Source organism: Sphaerodactylus townsendi, linkage group LG14 (assembly GCF_021028975.2).
Source record: "Sphaerodactylus townsendi isolate TG3544 linkage group LG14, MPM_Stown_v2.3, whole genome shotgun sequence".
Classification (NCBI taxonomy): Eukaryota; Metazoa; Chordata; class Lepidosauria; order Squamata; family Sphaerodactylidae; genus Sphaerodactylus; species Sphaerodactylus townsendi.
Genome location: NC_059438.1, coordinates 39,187,978 through 39,203,234, shown reverse-complemented (window position 1 = coordinate 39,203,234; position 15,257 = coordinate 39,187,978). Strand labels below are relative to the sequence as shown.

The window sequence follows — 15,257 nt, the reverse complement described above, 5'->3', positions numbered from 1 at the left end:
ACGAAGGCTTTTTTTAAACAAAAATCAGTAATTGAACTAGTGCTACGGAGCAGGAACATTTCATCAAGCATTGCCACCATTAAGATATTTTTAAAGGCAGCAGAACATACCCAGATCAAAAAGTCATTAAGCAGGTTTTGAAAGACAACTTAGTAGGCATAATCGTGAGCTGAATTAAGTATGAGCTCTTATATGAGTCAAGTTGCAGGATCGTACAGCAGGAAGGAGCACAATGACTCTAGGCTGGATAGTCTGTACGCCAAGCATTTCTAACAGGCACCCGTGTGGTCGCAGATGAGGTCTGAGTCTACTGAGGTGTTATAATAATTTGGTAAAAGAGGGTTCAGATCCACTTTGGGTCTCCGATCCAAATCACCAAATGACCCCAGAATGGGTCAAAAGGTACACAAGAACCTGAGATGAGTCCTCGCACCTGTTTTAGCTCCTATGGATGGACTGCTGGATTTTCCCAATCAGTTTATGTTGCAACTTCGTTCGTTCATTTGTTGTTCGTTCATTTGTTTGTTTGTTCGTTCGTTCATTCGTTCGTTCTCGTATTTTTATCCCGCACTATTCCAAGGATACTTATTCAGCCTCTTTAATTATTACTAAAAAAACGTGGACCAACATGCATCCAAAAGATGCTATTGCCTATTTTCCTATCTTCAGTGAGCCATCCGTCTCTCTCGTTTCCAAGATACTTAAAAATATCTGTAAGTTGTGCATCCCTAGGCTAAGTATACTGAGTATATTATAACAATTAACTCCACTGTTAAACAAATATTTTAGAAAGTCTTGCTCCTTGAACAAATATTTTAGATAGGAAGAAGCACATAATCCCCTTCCTGCATGGAAGTGAAGGCATTACAGATAAACAAAAGGTTATATATCTTTTAAACAGTCACAACTACGAGCTGTTGGAAGTGGTGGCTAAATTTTTAAATGATGTTATTTTAACTCGTCAGTAGTTGTAAAGGCTGTTATTATCTTGCAATGCTAATGTTAAACTATTTATATGCCATTAAAGGTATTCGAAATCCAATTGAGAGCTGAATTCTCCATCATCCATTCCTAATTTTGGGATTTAATGTCTTTTCTAAATCTATAACTGAACAACTGCTATAGCAGAGGCACCTTTTATCAAATCAAAACCCAATGCCACTCTCTACCCCTACCGCACTGCTATCAGAGGCCTTTTTAAAAAGTGGCATTTGGAAAAGTTATAATCATATGTTGCTATAACTATGTAGCAATGTACCTTCTACCAGTTCCAGAAAGAAGGGTTTTATGTGGAGGTTAAAGTGTCAGACTAGAAAAAGTTGCATTTGGAAAAGTTATAATTGTATGTTTCTATAACAATAGAGCAATATACCTTCTACCAGCTCCAGTAGTGGTTGAAGTGTCAGACTAGGCCAGTGGTAATGAACCTTTGGCACTCCAGATGCCATGGACTACAATTCCCACCAGCCCCTGCCAGCATGGCCAATTGGCAGGGGCTGATGGGAACTGTAGTCCATAACATCTGGAGTGCCAAAGGTTTGCCACCACGGGACTAGGATCTGGGCAATCCAGATTCAAATCCACACTCTACCACAAAACAGCCTGGATGACCCTGAGCCATAACACACTCAGTCGATCAGGTTGTTGCAAGGGTTAAATGAAGGAAAACAGCTATATGTCACCCTTTGGGAAGGGACTGTGGTTCAGTGATTGGAGCATTTGTTGGCATGCAGAACATTCCAGGTTCTATCCTTGGCACCTCCAGTTAAAAAGGTTAGGTAGCTGGTGATATGAAAGACTTCTGCCCTGGAGAGTCAATTGGCCATGGCCAATTGGCCATGCTGGCAGGGGCTGATGGGAATCGTAGTCCATGAACATCTGGAGCACCACAGGTTGGCCACCCCTCTGTTAGGGGGTGGCAAAATGGGGAGGGGGCCAGCCGCACACTACAGGGGCTCAGCTCACTCCCAGCAGCAGCAACACTGAACATGAGAATTCTGGATCTCTCCTGGGTTCGTGCTGCCATCAGCCAAGTCCAAGTCCTTCCTGCATTTTAAACTTCTACCCTGTCCCTCCCCTTGGTCACAGGGCTCGGAGCGGCTCACAATATCCAATAAACAATTGATCAACACAGATAAAACATGCAAAATTTTAACATACAATCTGGAAGATAGAATCAGAATAAAACACGATCATTTGGCAGCCGACAGAGGCGGAGAAAGGGGGGAAAGCACCGGTGCACCAGTGCGTTCTCCGTCCCGTTCCGAAAGGCCCCCATCCCGCCCTGGAACGCCCCTGCCACGCCCCCATAGGGGCACGCGCCCAGTGCGTTGTACACACACCTCCATCCCTCTTGGAGCTATGCCTCTGGCAGCCGACAACCAATATCACAGGCTGCTGTCAGAAAGGCTAACAGAGGCTGATTCCACATGGGCCAAAAACAGCAGTGTGAAAACAGTGTGAAAATGGTGTTAAAGGGTTTAAAACGGTGTAAAAGGGTTTATACTGTTCCCACACCGTTTTCACACTGCTGTTTTTGGCCCATGCAGAATCAGCCAGAGTATAAAAGTGGCCTCGACCATCCTCAACAGAACGCCTGGTGGAATGACTCTGTCTTACAGGCCCTACAGAATCGAGAAAGATCCCACGGGGCCCAGATGTCCATTGGCAGAGAGTTCCATCAGGCAAGGTGCAGGAGGGGGTGGGGACAGAGGTGGGATCCAGCAGGTTCTCACCAGTTCCCGAGAGTGGGTTACTCATTATTGGTGTGTGCCGAGAGGGGGTTACTAATTGGGTCTGCTTTTCTGTTAGAAATTCCATTAGGTCCAAAAATCATAAAGTCCTATGTTTCCTATGTGGCTGGTTAGCAAATGTAGAAAACGGGATCATTCTGCCTGTTGGGCTGTTTTAAAAACATGTTTTAGAAATATGGTAAAGTTCCCTGTTTAAGGAAAGTATCCTTCTTTTGATTTCTAGAAACAAAATTAAGTATTTGAAAGTATTAAGTATTTGACAGGCAGTCAATTAGAGGAGAAGTAGTTGTTTCTGTTGGCAGCAGACGATAGGACTTGCTGTAATGAGTTTAAATTATGGACAGAAAGATACCAGCTGGAAATTAGGAACTTTTTTACAGTAAGTGTTTTTTACAGTAACAGAGAAATCATTAATGCCCCGGCCACGCCCCCTTCATGTCCCACCCAGCCCCATTGGCGCTACGCCACTGTTTGAATCCCACCGTCATGGGATCCTGCTACTAAAATTTTTGGATCCCACCACTGGGTGGGGACACCCCAGCATGAGTCTACAAACAACCTCGAATCTGCCCTAGATCCATATTTTCATGATTGGGTGGCATTTGGCCTGCAAATGCTAAGTTTCCACCCCAGCTGCCTCTCTGATCCCATGGCTCAGAGTCACTTCTTGGAGAGACTGGGTGCTTTTAATTCGTGGCATTTTTCACGGGACGTTTGCCCAAGCGATCGGTGGTGGTAGTGATGGGCAAGATCAATGGAAGCTTAGCAGAACACTAACACTTTGTTTCCCCCCCGCCCCCCCCCCCCAGGTCTGTCCACTTCCAGCACCGGTCTGTCACCATGGCACCCCTCTGAATAGGCTTAACATCAATTCTGCCCATCGACTGAGAGCCTGGGAACGGGCGGGGGGGGGGGGGGGAAGGGAAGGAATCACAGCAGCGCTTGAAGCTCTTGTAGAAGCCAGGCACCCTGAAGGCTTAGAAGAAACCACGAAATCCCAACATTTGAAGCCCTCTCTTTTGTTCCCAAAACCGAAGAGCTCTGGTCGTGTTTTCTAGCAAGTGCGGCAGCCTCCCAACTTTGCACGCCGCTTTCAACATCGCTGCATTCATACGTTGGAAACCCGTTTTCTCTGCTCCTCTTCAGGCGCCTGCAAAACGCTATGGGCATGGGGGGGGAGGCGTGGCTGCAGGCTGGCCCCCTTTCCTTTGGCCACGGCACAGAAAAAAAAGTGTCCTGGCTAAGCCAAATCTCTCCCCTCCTCGCCCGCCACTATCGCTCCCTCTGCAATAGCTGTCACTGCCTATTCACTGTAACTGAAGCAGCAGGCCAGACCGGGGGTGGGGGGGGGGGACTGGCACGGCAGGAGAAGGCCTTCCCTGGCAGCGGTGGCAGAGGAAGCGACTGAGCCAGGAGCAGGGGCCCTCCCCTCCCCTCCCTTTCTGCTCTATGGTTTCCCTTCTTGGAAGGAGCTCAGCCTTCCTTCTTTCAGATCAACTTCTGAGGCTGGCTCAAAAATTCCGTCCCCGGTGAGGTAGAAACCTCACAGACAGGGAGCAGTTCACCATGGATCGCTCACAACAGCGAGAAAGGAGAGGAGCTGTTTTTCCCAACAAAGTGGATTTGCTGACGAAAACAGATATTGCTGATACGCTGAAGGGTGGAAACTCTGCCACATAAACAACCCTCCCGGAAACTGCCCCAGTTTCCAAGGAAGGCTACTGACCCCTATCCACACTACGCTACTTCCTCCCAAGCAAGGTGAGGCCTCCCAAATGTTGCTAGTTGCTCTACAGATGTGTATCCACACACCTGCAGCCTCCGTCCCAATGCCCTTGACTAAGGGTACGATCTATGACTGTGGTGGCGAACCTATGGCACAGGTGCCAGAGGTGGCACTCAGGGCCCTCTCTGTGGGCATGCGCAAACAGAGTACCCCCCACACACACATCTAGGCTGGCCTGGGCCGCTGGGCTCTATTATTAGCATTAACCCTAAGACCTAGTTTTGGGGAAGCAGTGTAGGTAACCCTGTTAAGCGCTGTTAAACCCCACTGATTTTCATGCGAAGAACTAAAGCACAATCCTTTACCTGGGTGTAAGTTCAGTTGCTGGCATTGGGGCTTGCTTCTGAGTAAACCCTCCTGAGTAAACCCTCACTTGTTGGAAGAGTTGCACAGTTGTTTCAAAGCAAAGCCACCGACTACCACTAAGCTTAATCCCGAGTAATGCATGCCTCGGAGCCAACCATTTTTTCTAAACTAAAACCTCAGTATTCAGGTGAAATTGCGGTGTTGGCACTTTGCAATAAATAAGTGGGTTTTGGGTTGCAATTTGGGCACTCGGTCTCGAAAAGGTTCGCCATCACTGATCTATGAACTATCTCCCAATGCTCCTCTACTGTACTTCGGCTGTTAAGGCACTATGCGCTCTTTCTGTGTGCCTTGTCTTGTCTGCGTTGTTGACTAAGGGTACAGTATCACTCTCCTACTCTCCAGAAGTCTTCTTTGAGGTACTCCATGGGGCTTTCCGCACTGACAGAGTTGTACTGGTTTCTATCTAGGTTCACCTCAGTGTATCCGCACTGCAACTGAGCTCAACGTTGTTTTGTCTCAGTTCCCCCCCCCCCCCAGAACTGCGACATCCCTGTCGCAGTTATGAACTGCACCTTTCTGCTGGAACAAGGTTGATACCGCTTCGAAGCTTCGAAGTGCGGACGCATCGAAACGACACCTCATCCGTTCAACCAATCAGGAGCCGCTTTTGTGGCATGCGCAGAACGGGAGAGTCGTGGCAGGCATGTAACTGTAAACTGAAAACTGTAACAACTGTAAAAAAAAAAAGAACGCTCCCGTTTCCCATGCTCCAATCACAATCGAGGAGCAAAACAGGCACCAAGATGATCCCGCCCACTTAGCTCTGTTCCAGGGGGCCAAGTACGTTGCTGTGCGGACAGCCTGGAATCGCCCCCCACTGAAGGGAACCGACTCGACCTTAGCTCCCTTCTGTAGCGCAGAAAGCCCCCATGGGTCTACCACACAATCTACTGCTGCTGGAACTTCTCTCGACTGTGGCAACGGGCAACCAAGAGCCATCGAGGCGAAGGACTGCAATACAGGCTTAGACATGTACTGAAAAATTACAACTCTGAAGCTCAAATCCCTGTTTCAACTCCATCAGTATTTCTGTACATCCAGTAACTCCATAATTCTAGAGGGAGCTGCCTGGTTATGCCGGTCAAGGGAATTTACTTCACAGGGTTATTATTATCGTTATTTTACAGCTCCAACTGCCTACGGTGGGAGGGATAATGGAGCAATGGATTTTGTACTGACAAATAACATTAAAACCTCAGCCAGAAACCTGAAACCTATTACAGTTTAATACAAAAATGCAGTAAGTAAATGGCGAATAACTTCATAGAAATGCCTTAACCTTATTTAAAAGGGGAGGAAATAGTGGAAACGTCGCCCACATTCTAAATGTGCATTCCAAGGATTAACCCCTTAATCTCTGTTGCCAGCTGCAACAAAGTATTATTAAGCCTTACATTTCTCCCTTTTTACTGGGGCTTTTCCCACTCTGCCCTTTCTTCTCCCCACCACCAATATTTCAATTGTAAGCTCCTTGGGGTCAGAAGTCCATCGGGTCCCTGTGGAAGTTCCATAAACTAAGTCACACATAAAGAACATAGAGGTATTTATTTTTTAAATTTTCTGACACGTTCCTTCCAATATAGGGAAAAAGAGATTTTTACAAACTATCAATAAAACAAAATAATACATTAAAAAAACTGGTTGTGGTGGGTTTTCCGGGCTGTGTGGCCGTGGTCTGGTGGATCTTGTTCCTAACGTTTCGCCTGCATCTGTGGCTGGCAACTTCAGAGGTGTATCACAGAGGGAAGTCTGTTACACACTGGTCCAGTGAGAAGGGAATGTTTAGTGGGGCATATATTGTCCACGTCCCATGGTGGGGAACCAATCAGTAAGTGTTTGGGTGGAACTTGTTATGCAAAGATGTGGTTGATACCGTGTTTCCCCGAATATAAGACAGTGTCTTATATTAATTTTTGCTCCCAAAGATGCGCTATGTCTTATTTTCAGGGGATGTCTTATTTTTCCTGTGTTCTGTTCGTCGGGCATGCTTCCAAACAAAAACTTTGCTATGTCTTACTTTCGGGGGATGCCTTATATTTCGTACTTCAGCAAAACCTCTACTATGTCTTATTTTTCGGGGATGTCTTATATTAGGAGAAACAGGGTAGTATTGTATTGCGGGTGGGGAGTGATTCACATTTGCATGCCCTGCAGCAGCAGGAGTATTGGTGAATGCAAATCCTGTGTTTGGGTGGAGTCCATTGTTCATGAACTTAGCATGCCCTTGGGGTTTGCTTTTGGTGTTTTTAAGTACTGGTAACCAAGCTTTGTTAATTCTCAGAGTCTCTTCTTTCCTGTTGAAGTTGTCTTGGTGATTGTAAATTTCAATGGCCTCCCTGTGCAATCTGACATAGTAACCTTCTGAATTGTCCAGAATGTCGGTGTTTTTAAATAAAATGTTATGTCCAGTTTTGTTTAAGACATGTTCTGCAGCTGCAGATTTTTCAGGATGGTTAAGCCAACAGTGTCTTTCGTGCTCCTTAATACGAGTCTGGTTGCTGCGTGTTGTGGTTCCTATGTAGACCTTTCCACAGCTACAGGGTAAGCAACAGGCTCCTGCAGAAGTAAGGGGGTTTCTCTTGTCCTTTGCTGAGCATAGCATCTGCTGTATTTTCCTGGGAGGTTTGAAGATGGCTTGTAGGTTATGTTTCTTCATCAGTTTCCCTATTTGATCGGTAATTCCCTTGATGTACGGTAGAAATATTTTCCTGTGGTGGGCTGTTTCTCCTCAGTCCTCTGGGTTTCTCGTAAAGCTCTTCTGATTTCTGTTGTGGAGTAGCCATTAGCCTGTAGAGCCCAGTCTAGATGATTGATTTCATCAGGGAGAAGGTGAGGTTCACAAATCTGTTTTGCACGATCTGCCACAGTTTTGATTATACCCCTTTTCTGTTGTGGATTGGTTACTGATTGGTTCCCCACCCTGGGACATGGACAATATATATCCCACTAAACATTCCCTTCTCACTGGCACAGTGTGTAACAGACTTCCCTCTGTGAAACACTTCTGAAGATGCCAGTCACAGATGCAGGTGAAACGTTAGGAACAAGATCCACCAGACCACGGCCACACAGCCCAGAAAACCCACCACAACCAGTTGAATCCAGCCGTGAAAGCCTTCGACAATACATTGAATTTTAAAAAACGTTAAAGTATCACATTTTTATCACACCGTTGCTTCCAAATGCTTGGGGTGATCATGTGCAGGATTCTCTCTTCCATCACCATTTCCTCACAACAATCATGTGAGGTAGGTCAGGCTTAGTGGCTGAGCTTCACTCACTGAGCTTCATGGCTGAGTACAGATTGAAACCAAGGACTTCATAGTCCAGGGGTGGCCAACCTATGATGCTCCAGATGCTCATGGACTACAATTCCCATCAGCCCCTGCCAGCATCTGGAGCATCATAGGTTGGCCACCCCTATCATAGTCTATGCATGCTGCCCACCACATCACATATATGATATCAACAGGAAACCAGCTGAATAGGATCTTGAAATTTTATCAGCACAGCAGGCAAAATGCCACGGGGTGTCAGGCGGGAGCCTGGCATGCAGGGAGGCACGGTCGCAGTCTGGTAGAGTGGAACTCACAAGACTCCACGGTGAAGGCACTGTGGGGAAAGGAGCATCGCTGGAAGCAGTCCATGTATAATGGGTCTTAGTCTCACTAAACTGACTACAATTTTCTTCAGAACTGGGCTGCAAAGCTTATAAATCTGCTTCTAAAAACTGAACCAACCCACCAAACCAGAGGTGGGATCCAGCAGGTTCTCACCAGTTCCCGAGAGTGGGTTACTAATTGTTTGTGTGTGCCAAGAGGGGGTTACTAATCGGGTCTGCTTTTCCGTTAGAAATTCCATTAGGTCCAAAAATCATAAAGTCCTGTTGTTTTCTATGTGGCTGGTTAGCGAAGGTAGAAAAGGGGATCATTCTCCCTGTTGGGCTGTTTTAAAAACATGTTTTAGAAATATGGTAAAGTTCCTTGTTTAAGGAAAGTATCCTTTTGATTTCTAGAAACAAAATTAAGTATTTGAAAGTATTAAGTATTTGACAGGCAGTCAATTAGAGGAGAAGTAGTTGTTTCTGTTGGCAGCAGACGATAGGACTTGCTATAATGAGTTTAAATTATGGACAGAAAGATACCAGCTGGAAATTAGGAACTTTTTTTTACAGTAAGAGTTTTTTACAGTAACAGAGAAATTATTAATGCCCCGCCCCTGGAATGCCCGGCCACGCCCCTGTCGTGCCCCGCCCAGCCCCATTGGCGCGACGCCACTGTTTGAATCCCACCACCATGGGAACCTGTTACTAAAAATTTTGGATCCCACCACTGCACCAAACACCATTAGGCAAGTATTCTAGCAGCCCAATCCACAGGCTGAGGCAGCCAGGGACAGCTCTGCTGCTACACCGCGGAACTGCCTCCAGAGACCTTCCAGGTGGCACGGAGAGGCAGCAAGAAATAAACCCCCCTGGTTGTCTGGAAGCCCTCCATAGAGTTTAATGGAGTTATGCCACCCTTTCCGGTGGTATAAGTCTGATGCTCTGGCTGCAGCGTTCCTGGCTCGCAAGTCGGGGAAGAAGCCCACTAAAGTCAGCTCCACCCCCGGAAACGTCCCGACCTGCCCCCCCCTCCCGGCACCAGCATCCACTTAGGTCGTTTCCCCACTTACCTCGCCCAAAGATTGCTGTGTGCTACTCCCAGCGTGCGTCATTTCTGGCCGCTCCTGGGCTTCCCCATCAAAAGGCGCCATTTCGAGGAGCGCCAGGAATAACGCACGCTGAGGGGGCGCGACAGCGGCAGCGTCGGGGCGGCTGCGTTGTCGCCGCCCCTGTAGTAGGGAGTGCCAGGGGACCCTGCGCTACTTGGGGAGAGTAGCACGCAGCAGCAGGTAAGTGGGGAAACGACCTTTGACACCAGCACTGCTCTGCAGTGGTGCCCCCTTCTGTGTTTTGTTCCCTCAGCCAGTATGAGTACCCCCGACGCCAGCAGACCAGGCACTCCCAAAGGTTATTTGCCTCCCCCATCTGGACTGGACTGCCCGTTTCAAATATAAATAAATGCATACCAGATCCCGAGCTAGTTTCCTATTAATCTGATCACACAGCTGAAACAAATCAGAAGGGCCCCTGGAAAATAATAATACTGGCCACAATGAAGATGTTTTCAGCAAAACATGGGAGCATATACATATCTTCTTCTCTTAAAAAAAAAGGAAATCAGTAAGTTCATTTTACAATTAAAGCTTCCTGAAATTTCCAAAGAAGAAAAGATTAAATGCCCTTTCCGGGTTTTCTTGCTTCGTACGGGAACAAAGAATGCCAGGGCTTTCCCGCATGCTTGACTTATTCCTGATTTCGTTGGCAGTCAATCAGCAAGCGCTGGCATTGGTTGCGGAACAGCCCTTTTGCCTTCCCTGCATATTTTCATGGAGTTGTGGAGTCAATTTATTTCCTTCTGCGTATGTCTAAAATAATCAGGATTTTCGAGGGAGGGTCCTGTTGTCACTGATGGCGTCACCCTCCCCCCTTGTTTCTTGCACAAATATATATTAATATCATATTGATATCATGGCTGTATTTTTTTTAAAACAGCACTAAAATATACTGCTGTAATGATCAATCAAGCTTAACGTACCATTGCTCGACCTATCATTATAGTATATCAAAATATCAATATTCCAATTCCAATTCCAATTCCAAAGCCTTTATTGGCATTATAAATTACAGAGTTAGTAAAAAGGGGCATTATTCTAGTCTAGTGCCTTGTAGAAAAATGAAACCATTTTGTCTTCAGGACAGAGGGGAAGAGAAGAAGTAGTTTGACAATGATAACAATACAATCATCGAAAAGTGAGCCGGAGGTGGGAGGGGCCAGGCAAGACAAAGAAAAGCGACAGAAACATGATGCACAAAGAAAAAGGTGACTCAAAATCAGATTCCAGAAAAAGACTGGGGTAAAGGTGGTCTCCAAAGAAATGAAGAAGAAGAAGAAGAAGAAGAAGAAGAAGAAGAAGAAGAAGAAGAAGAAGAAGAAGAAGAAGAAGAAGTTTGAATTTATATCCCCCCTTTCTCTCCTGCAGGAGACTCAAAGGGTCTGACAATCTCCTTGCCCTTCCCCCCTCACAACAAACACCCTGTAAGGTAGGTGGGGCTGAGAGAGCTCAGAAGAACTGTGACTAGCCCAAGGTCACCCAGCTGGCGTGTGTGGGAGTGTCCAGGCTAATCTGAATTCCCCAGATAAGCCTCCACAGCTCAGGCGGCAGAGCGGGGAATCAAACCCAGTTCCTCCAGATTAGATACACGAGCTCTTAACCTCCTACGCCACTGCTGCTCTCAGGGAAAAAGCAGGGAATAAACCAAAAAAAAGCAAAAACGTAAGACACAAAAATGCATGTGAAAATCAAGGCATAAACCAAAGCCGACCCAAGCAAACAGACAGCAAAGCCCTAAGTTCAAAAGAATAAGCTTACCTCCATAAAGAACTTTCCAATACTTTGCCCATATCGGTGTGGTAATACTTGGTAAGGATCAAAATCACCTGAAAAGAAAATGGAAAAAAAAAACCTCAACGACATAGTCTAAAAAACCAAAAGAACAATGCTGCAGAACTCACGACTTTTGAATTCCAGGAACTAATTTTATTATTTGCTTTTGGGATCAACATTTTTGTCAGTTCTTTCTTCCTCTTGTCATCAAATGGGGGTGGAAAATAACACAACAATCTTTTCTAAGCCATAAGTATGCGAGGAAACTTTATTAGCTGTTAAACACATTTCGCAAGAGCAGATACACATACACACAGAAAACCAGATTCAGGGCCAAATTAGCTACAATGGCAGGGACAGGTCGGTCTGCAGCCACTGACATAATTTTTACAAGGGAACGTAGGCATTTAAAAATTGTCCTGAGGATCTGATCAGCACGGCAGAGACGGGCAATCTTGCCCTCCGTGCGCCTTTTGCAGTGGTATAACAAGCATCTAGTTTGGCCCTAAGTGTGCTGAGAACTTCGAGGGCAACATATTTTCAACTTTTGCACCCTACTCACAAATAGTCCCTCAGCCAGAGGTGGGATCCAGCAGGTTCTCACAGGTTCCCGAGAGCAGGTTACCAATTTTTTGTGTGTGCCGAGAGGGGGTTACTAACGGGTGATTTTGCCATGTGATTTTTGCCTTAGTTACGCCCCTTCTCTCAGCAGTAGCGCGCAGAACTTGAAGCTGTCTAGCGGGGGTGCACCGGCGTGCGTGGCAGCCTGCGCCTGCGTGCATTCGTTTCCCGCCCAAGGACCTGCGCAGCGGCTGCGTCCTTGCCACAGCCCCGCCCCCGGAATGCCCAGCCTTGCCCCGTCGTGCCCCGCCCAGCCCCATTGGTGCTACGCCACAGTTTGAGTCCCACCACCATGGGAACCTGTTACTAAAAATTTTGGATCCCACCACTGCCCTCAGCCCATTTCAATCAACTCCTAATGTTCAGTGCCAGACATGAACAATGGACTGCAACACAACGAATTTGCACTAAATATAGGGTCACCTGTAATCAGTGGTGGGATTCAGCCCACTCGTACTAGTTCGGTAGAACCGGTAGCTAACTTTTTGTCTAGTTCAGAGAACTGGCTGTAATCCCACCATTGAGTCCTTTCGGAACCGGTTGTTAAATTATTTGAACCCCACCACTGCCTGTAATACATGAACATCCAGGAACGGTGTGTTATGATATTCATAGTTATAAAACTCAAACAATATGCACCAGCATGCTTTCAGTGGCAAAAAAATGATTAAGTAATGGAATACAATTTTAAATGCACAAATTTCAAATGTACACTCTGGGCTAAACAACAACAAACACTGGAGTGATAACAAAAAAATAAAAACAGAGCTAGTGGGTCCTCCAGATAAAATCCGACCTCAAATACAGACTTCAAAGGCTTGTGGTTTTGTCAGATGAATATTCTTGTAGGAAGTCACACAACCATTGTTTCAAGTAAAGTTCCTAAGTGGACGGCGAACTGCAAATTGCAAGCTTTGTGGTTCCTCATCCAGTTTGAAACTTTACTTGAAACAATTATGTTACATGACTTTCTACAAGAATATTCATCTGACATAACCACAAGCCTTTGAAGTCTGCATTTGAGGTCGGATTTTATCCGGAGGACTGACTAGCTCTGTGGTTTTTCGGTATTATCACTCCATTGTATGTTGTTGTATAGCACAGAGTGTGCATTTGAAATTGTATTCCATTATTCAATCATTTTTGCCTCTGAAAGCACAGCGGTGCAAATTGTTTGAGTTTTATAACTATGAATATGCAATCATAACCCACTGTTCCTGCATGTTGTGATTGAGTATTACAGGTGAGCCTATATTTAGGGCACATTCTTAGTGTTGCGACTGGTGCAATAGCCCCCAAATTCTTTCACTATGGTGGATGAACAACGGACAGGGCGGTTTCTGAGGGAAGTCTTATTTTGCTTATTTTTTTCATCTGCACAGCAGGGAAATCAGCCCCCCAATGGCCACGATTGGATCAAGTAACTGAAGTGCAGACAGACAGACAGACAGACAGACACTATAGCAGTGATGGCGAACCTTTTCAAGACCAAGTGCCCAAATTGCAACCCCAAACCCACTTATTTATTGCAAAGTGCCAACACGGCAATTTAACCTGAATACTGAGGTTTTAGTTTAGAAAAATGTTGGCTCTGAGGCGTGCGTTACTCAGGAGTAAGCTTGGTGGTAGTCGGTGGCTTTGCTTTGAAGCAACCGTGCAACTCTTCCAATGGGTGAATCACGACCCTAGGAGGGTTTACTCAGAAGAAGCCACATTGCCAGCAACTGAGCTTACTCCCAGGTAAAGGATCGCGCTTTAGTTCTTCGCATGAAAATCAGTGGGGTTTAACAGTGCTTAACAGGGCTCCCTACACTGCTTCCCCAAAACTAGGTCTTAGGTTTAATGCTAATAATCGAGCCCAACGGCCCAAGCCAGCCTAGATGTGGGGGGGGGGGGGACTCTGTTTACGCATGCCCACAGAGAGGGCTCTGAGTGCCACCTCTGGCACCCGTGCCATAGGTTCGCCATCACTGCACTATAGCTCCCATGAGACTTGGGCCCTTTCCGCACGGGCCAATTAAACCAGGATAAACCTGGTTTAAAAAAAGGGTTGGGGAGGAACTTCGCATGGATCCAGAGCCTAACGCAGATCTGTTCCGCATTTCCCACTCCCCAAACTCGGGTTTTACAACAATCCCACATAGTGCGAATCTTTTGTTTTAATTCGCCTTGCAGCCGGAGCTGAGTGAACAGCTGTGGCTGCAAAGCGTGTTATGCGGCTGCCTTTTTCTCTCTCTTCCCCTCCCAGCTCCCATCTGCTGAGCCACACAGGCACTAATGGCTCCAGCAAGGCTCTGGGGAAGTCTGTGTGCCTGCCTGCCTAGCTGCATCAGAGGGAGGCAAGTGTCGGAGAAAAATTCCCCCCCAAAAAAGCGCCTCCATGTGAAGGCATACGTTCCAGCCAGCGCACTGGCTGCCCATGGGACAGACAACCATGCGAAGGGCCCAGGGCTATGTCAGGTTGGTTAATCCCGGCTGTAACCCGCTCAGATGGGCAGAAAGGGCCTGTATGAACTACTCAGGATATTACTTATAATATAATCACAATATATCTTTATGAATGGTGTATGACTTATGACCCCCCCCCCCTTTCTCTCCTGTAGGAGCAGCAGTGGCGTAGGAGGTGAAGAGCTCGTGTATCTAATCCGGAGGAACCGGGTTTGATTCCCAGCTCTGCCGCCTGAGCTGTGGAGGCTCATCTGGGGAATTCAGATTAGCCTGTGCACTCCCACACACGCCAGCTGGGTGACCTTGGGCTAGTCACAGCTTCTCGGAGCTCTCTCAGCCCCACCTACCTCACAGGGTGTTTGTTGTGAGGGGGGAAGGGCAAGGAGATTGTAAGCCCCTTTGAGTCTCCTGCAGGAGAGAAAGGGGGGATATAAATCCAAACTCCTCCTCCTCCTCCTCCTCCTTCTTCTTCTTCTTCTTTTTATCTATTGACTTTACACTCAAATTAATTGCATATACCAATTAGTTCATTGCCTCATGTCACTATATATACAGTCCATGCTTCTTAGGATTGGCTGGCCTCAGATGAATGACTCAGGATCCAGGTGGTTTGACAGGCATGTTTCGAGGACTCAGATGGGTACCAAACCAATAAACATGCTGGGTTTTTTTAAAACATATACTTGTTTGTTTAGAAAAATAACATGCTGTTTCTCCTGATACTGCCTCATGGTGACTTACAAGTACAACAATACAACAAAACAAATCTAGCCGTGAAAACAACAAAAGAA

The 15,257-nt window shown here is 46.4% G+C and overlaps 1 protein-coding gene across 1 annotated transcript in view; it reads right to left on the bottom strand.

Annotated features, from left to right (window-relative positions):
- Positions 1 to 15,257, bottom strand: part of SORCS2 (sortilin related VPS10 domain containing receptor 2) — a 214,988-nt gene that overhangs the window by 149,414 nt on the left and 50,317 nt on the right. Inside the window, 1 exon segment of the mRNA XM_048515360.1 lies at positions 11,383 to 11,450. Within this exon segment, the coding sequence (XP_048371317.1) occupies positions 11,383 to 11,450 (68 nt within the window).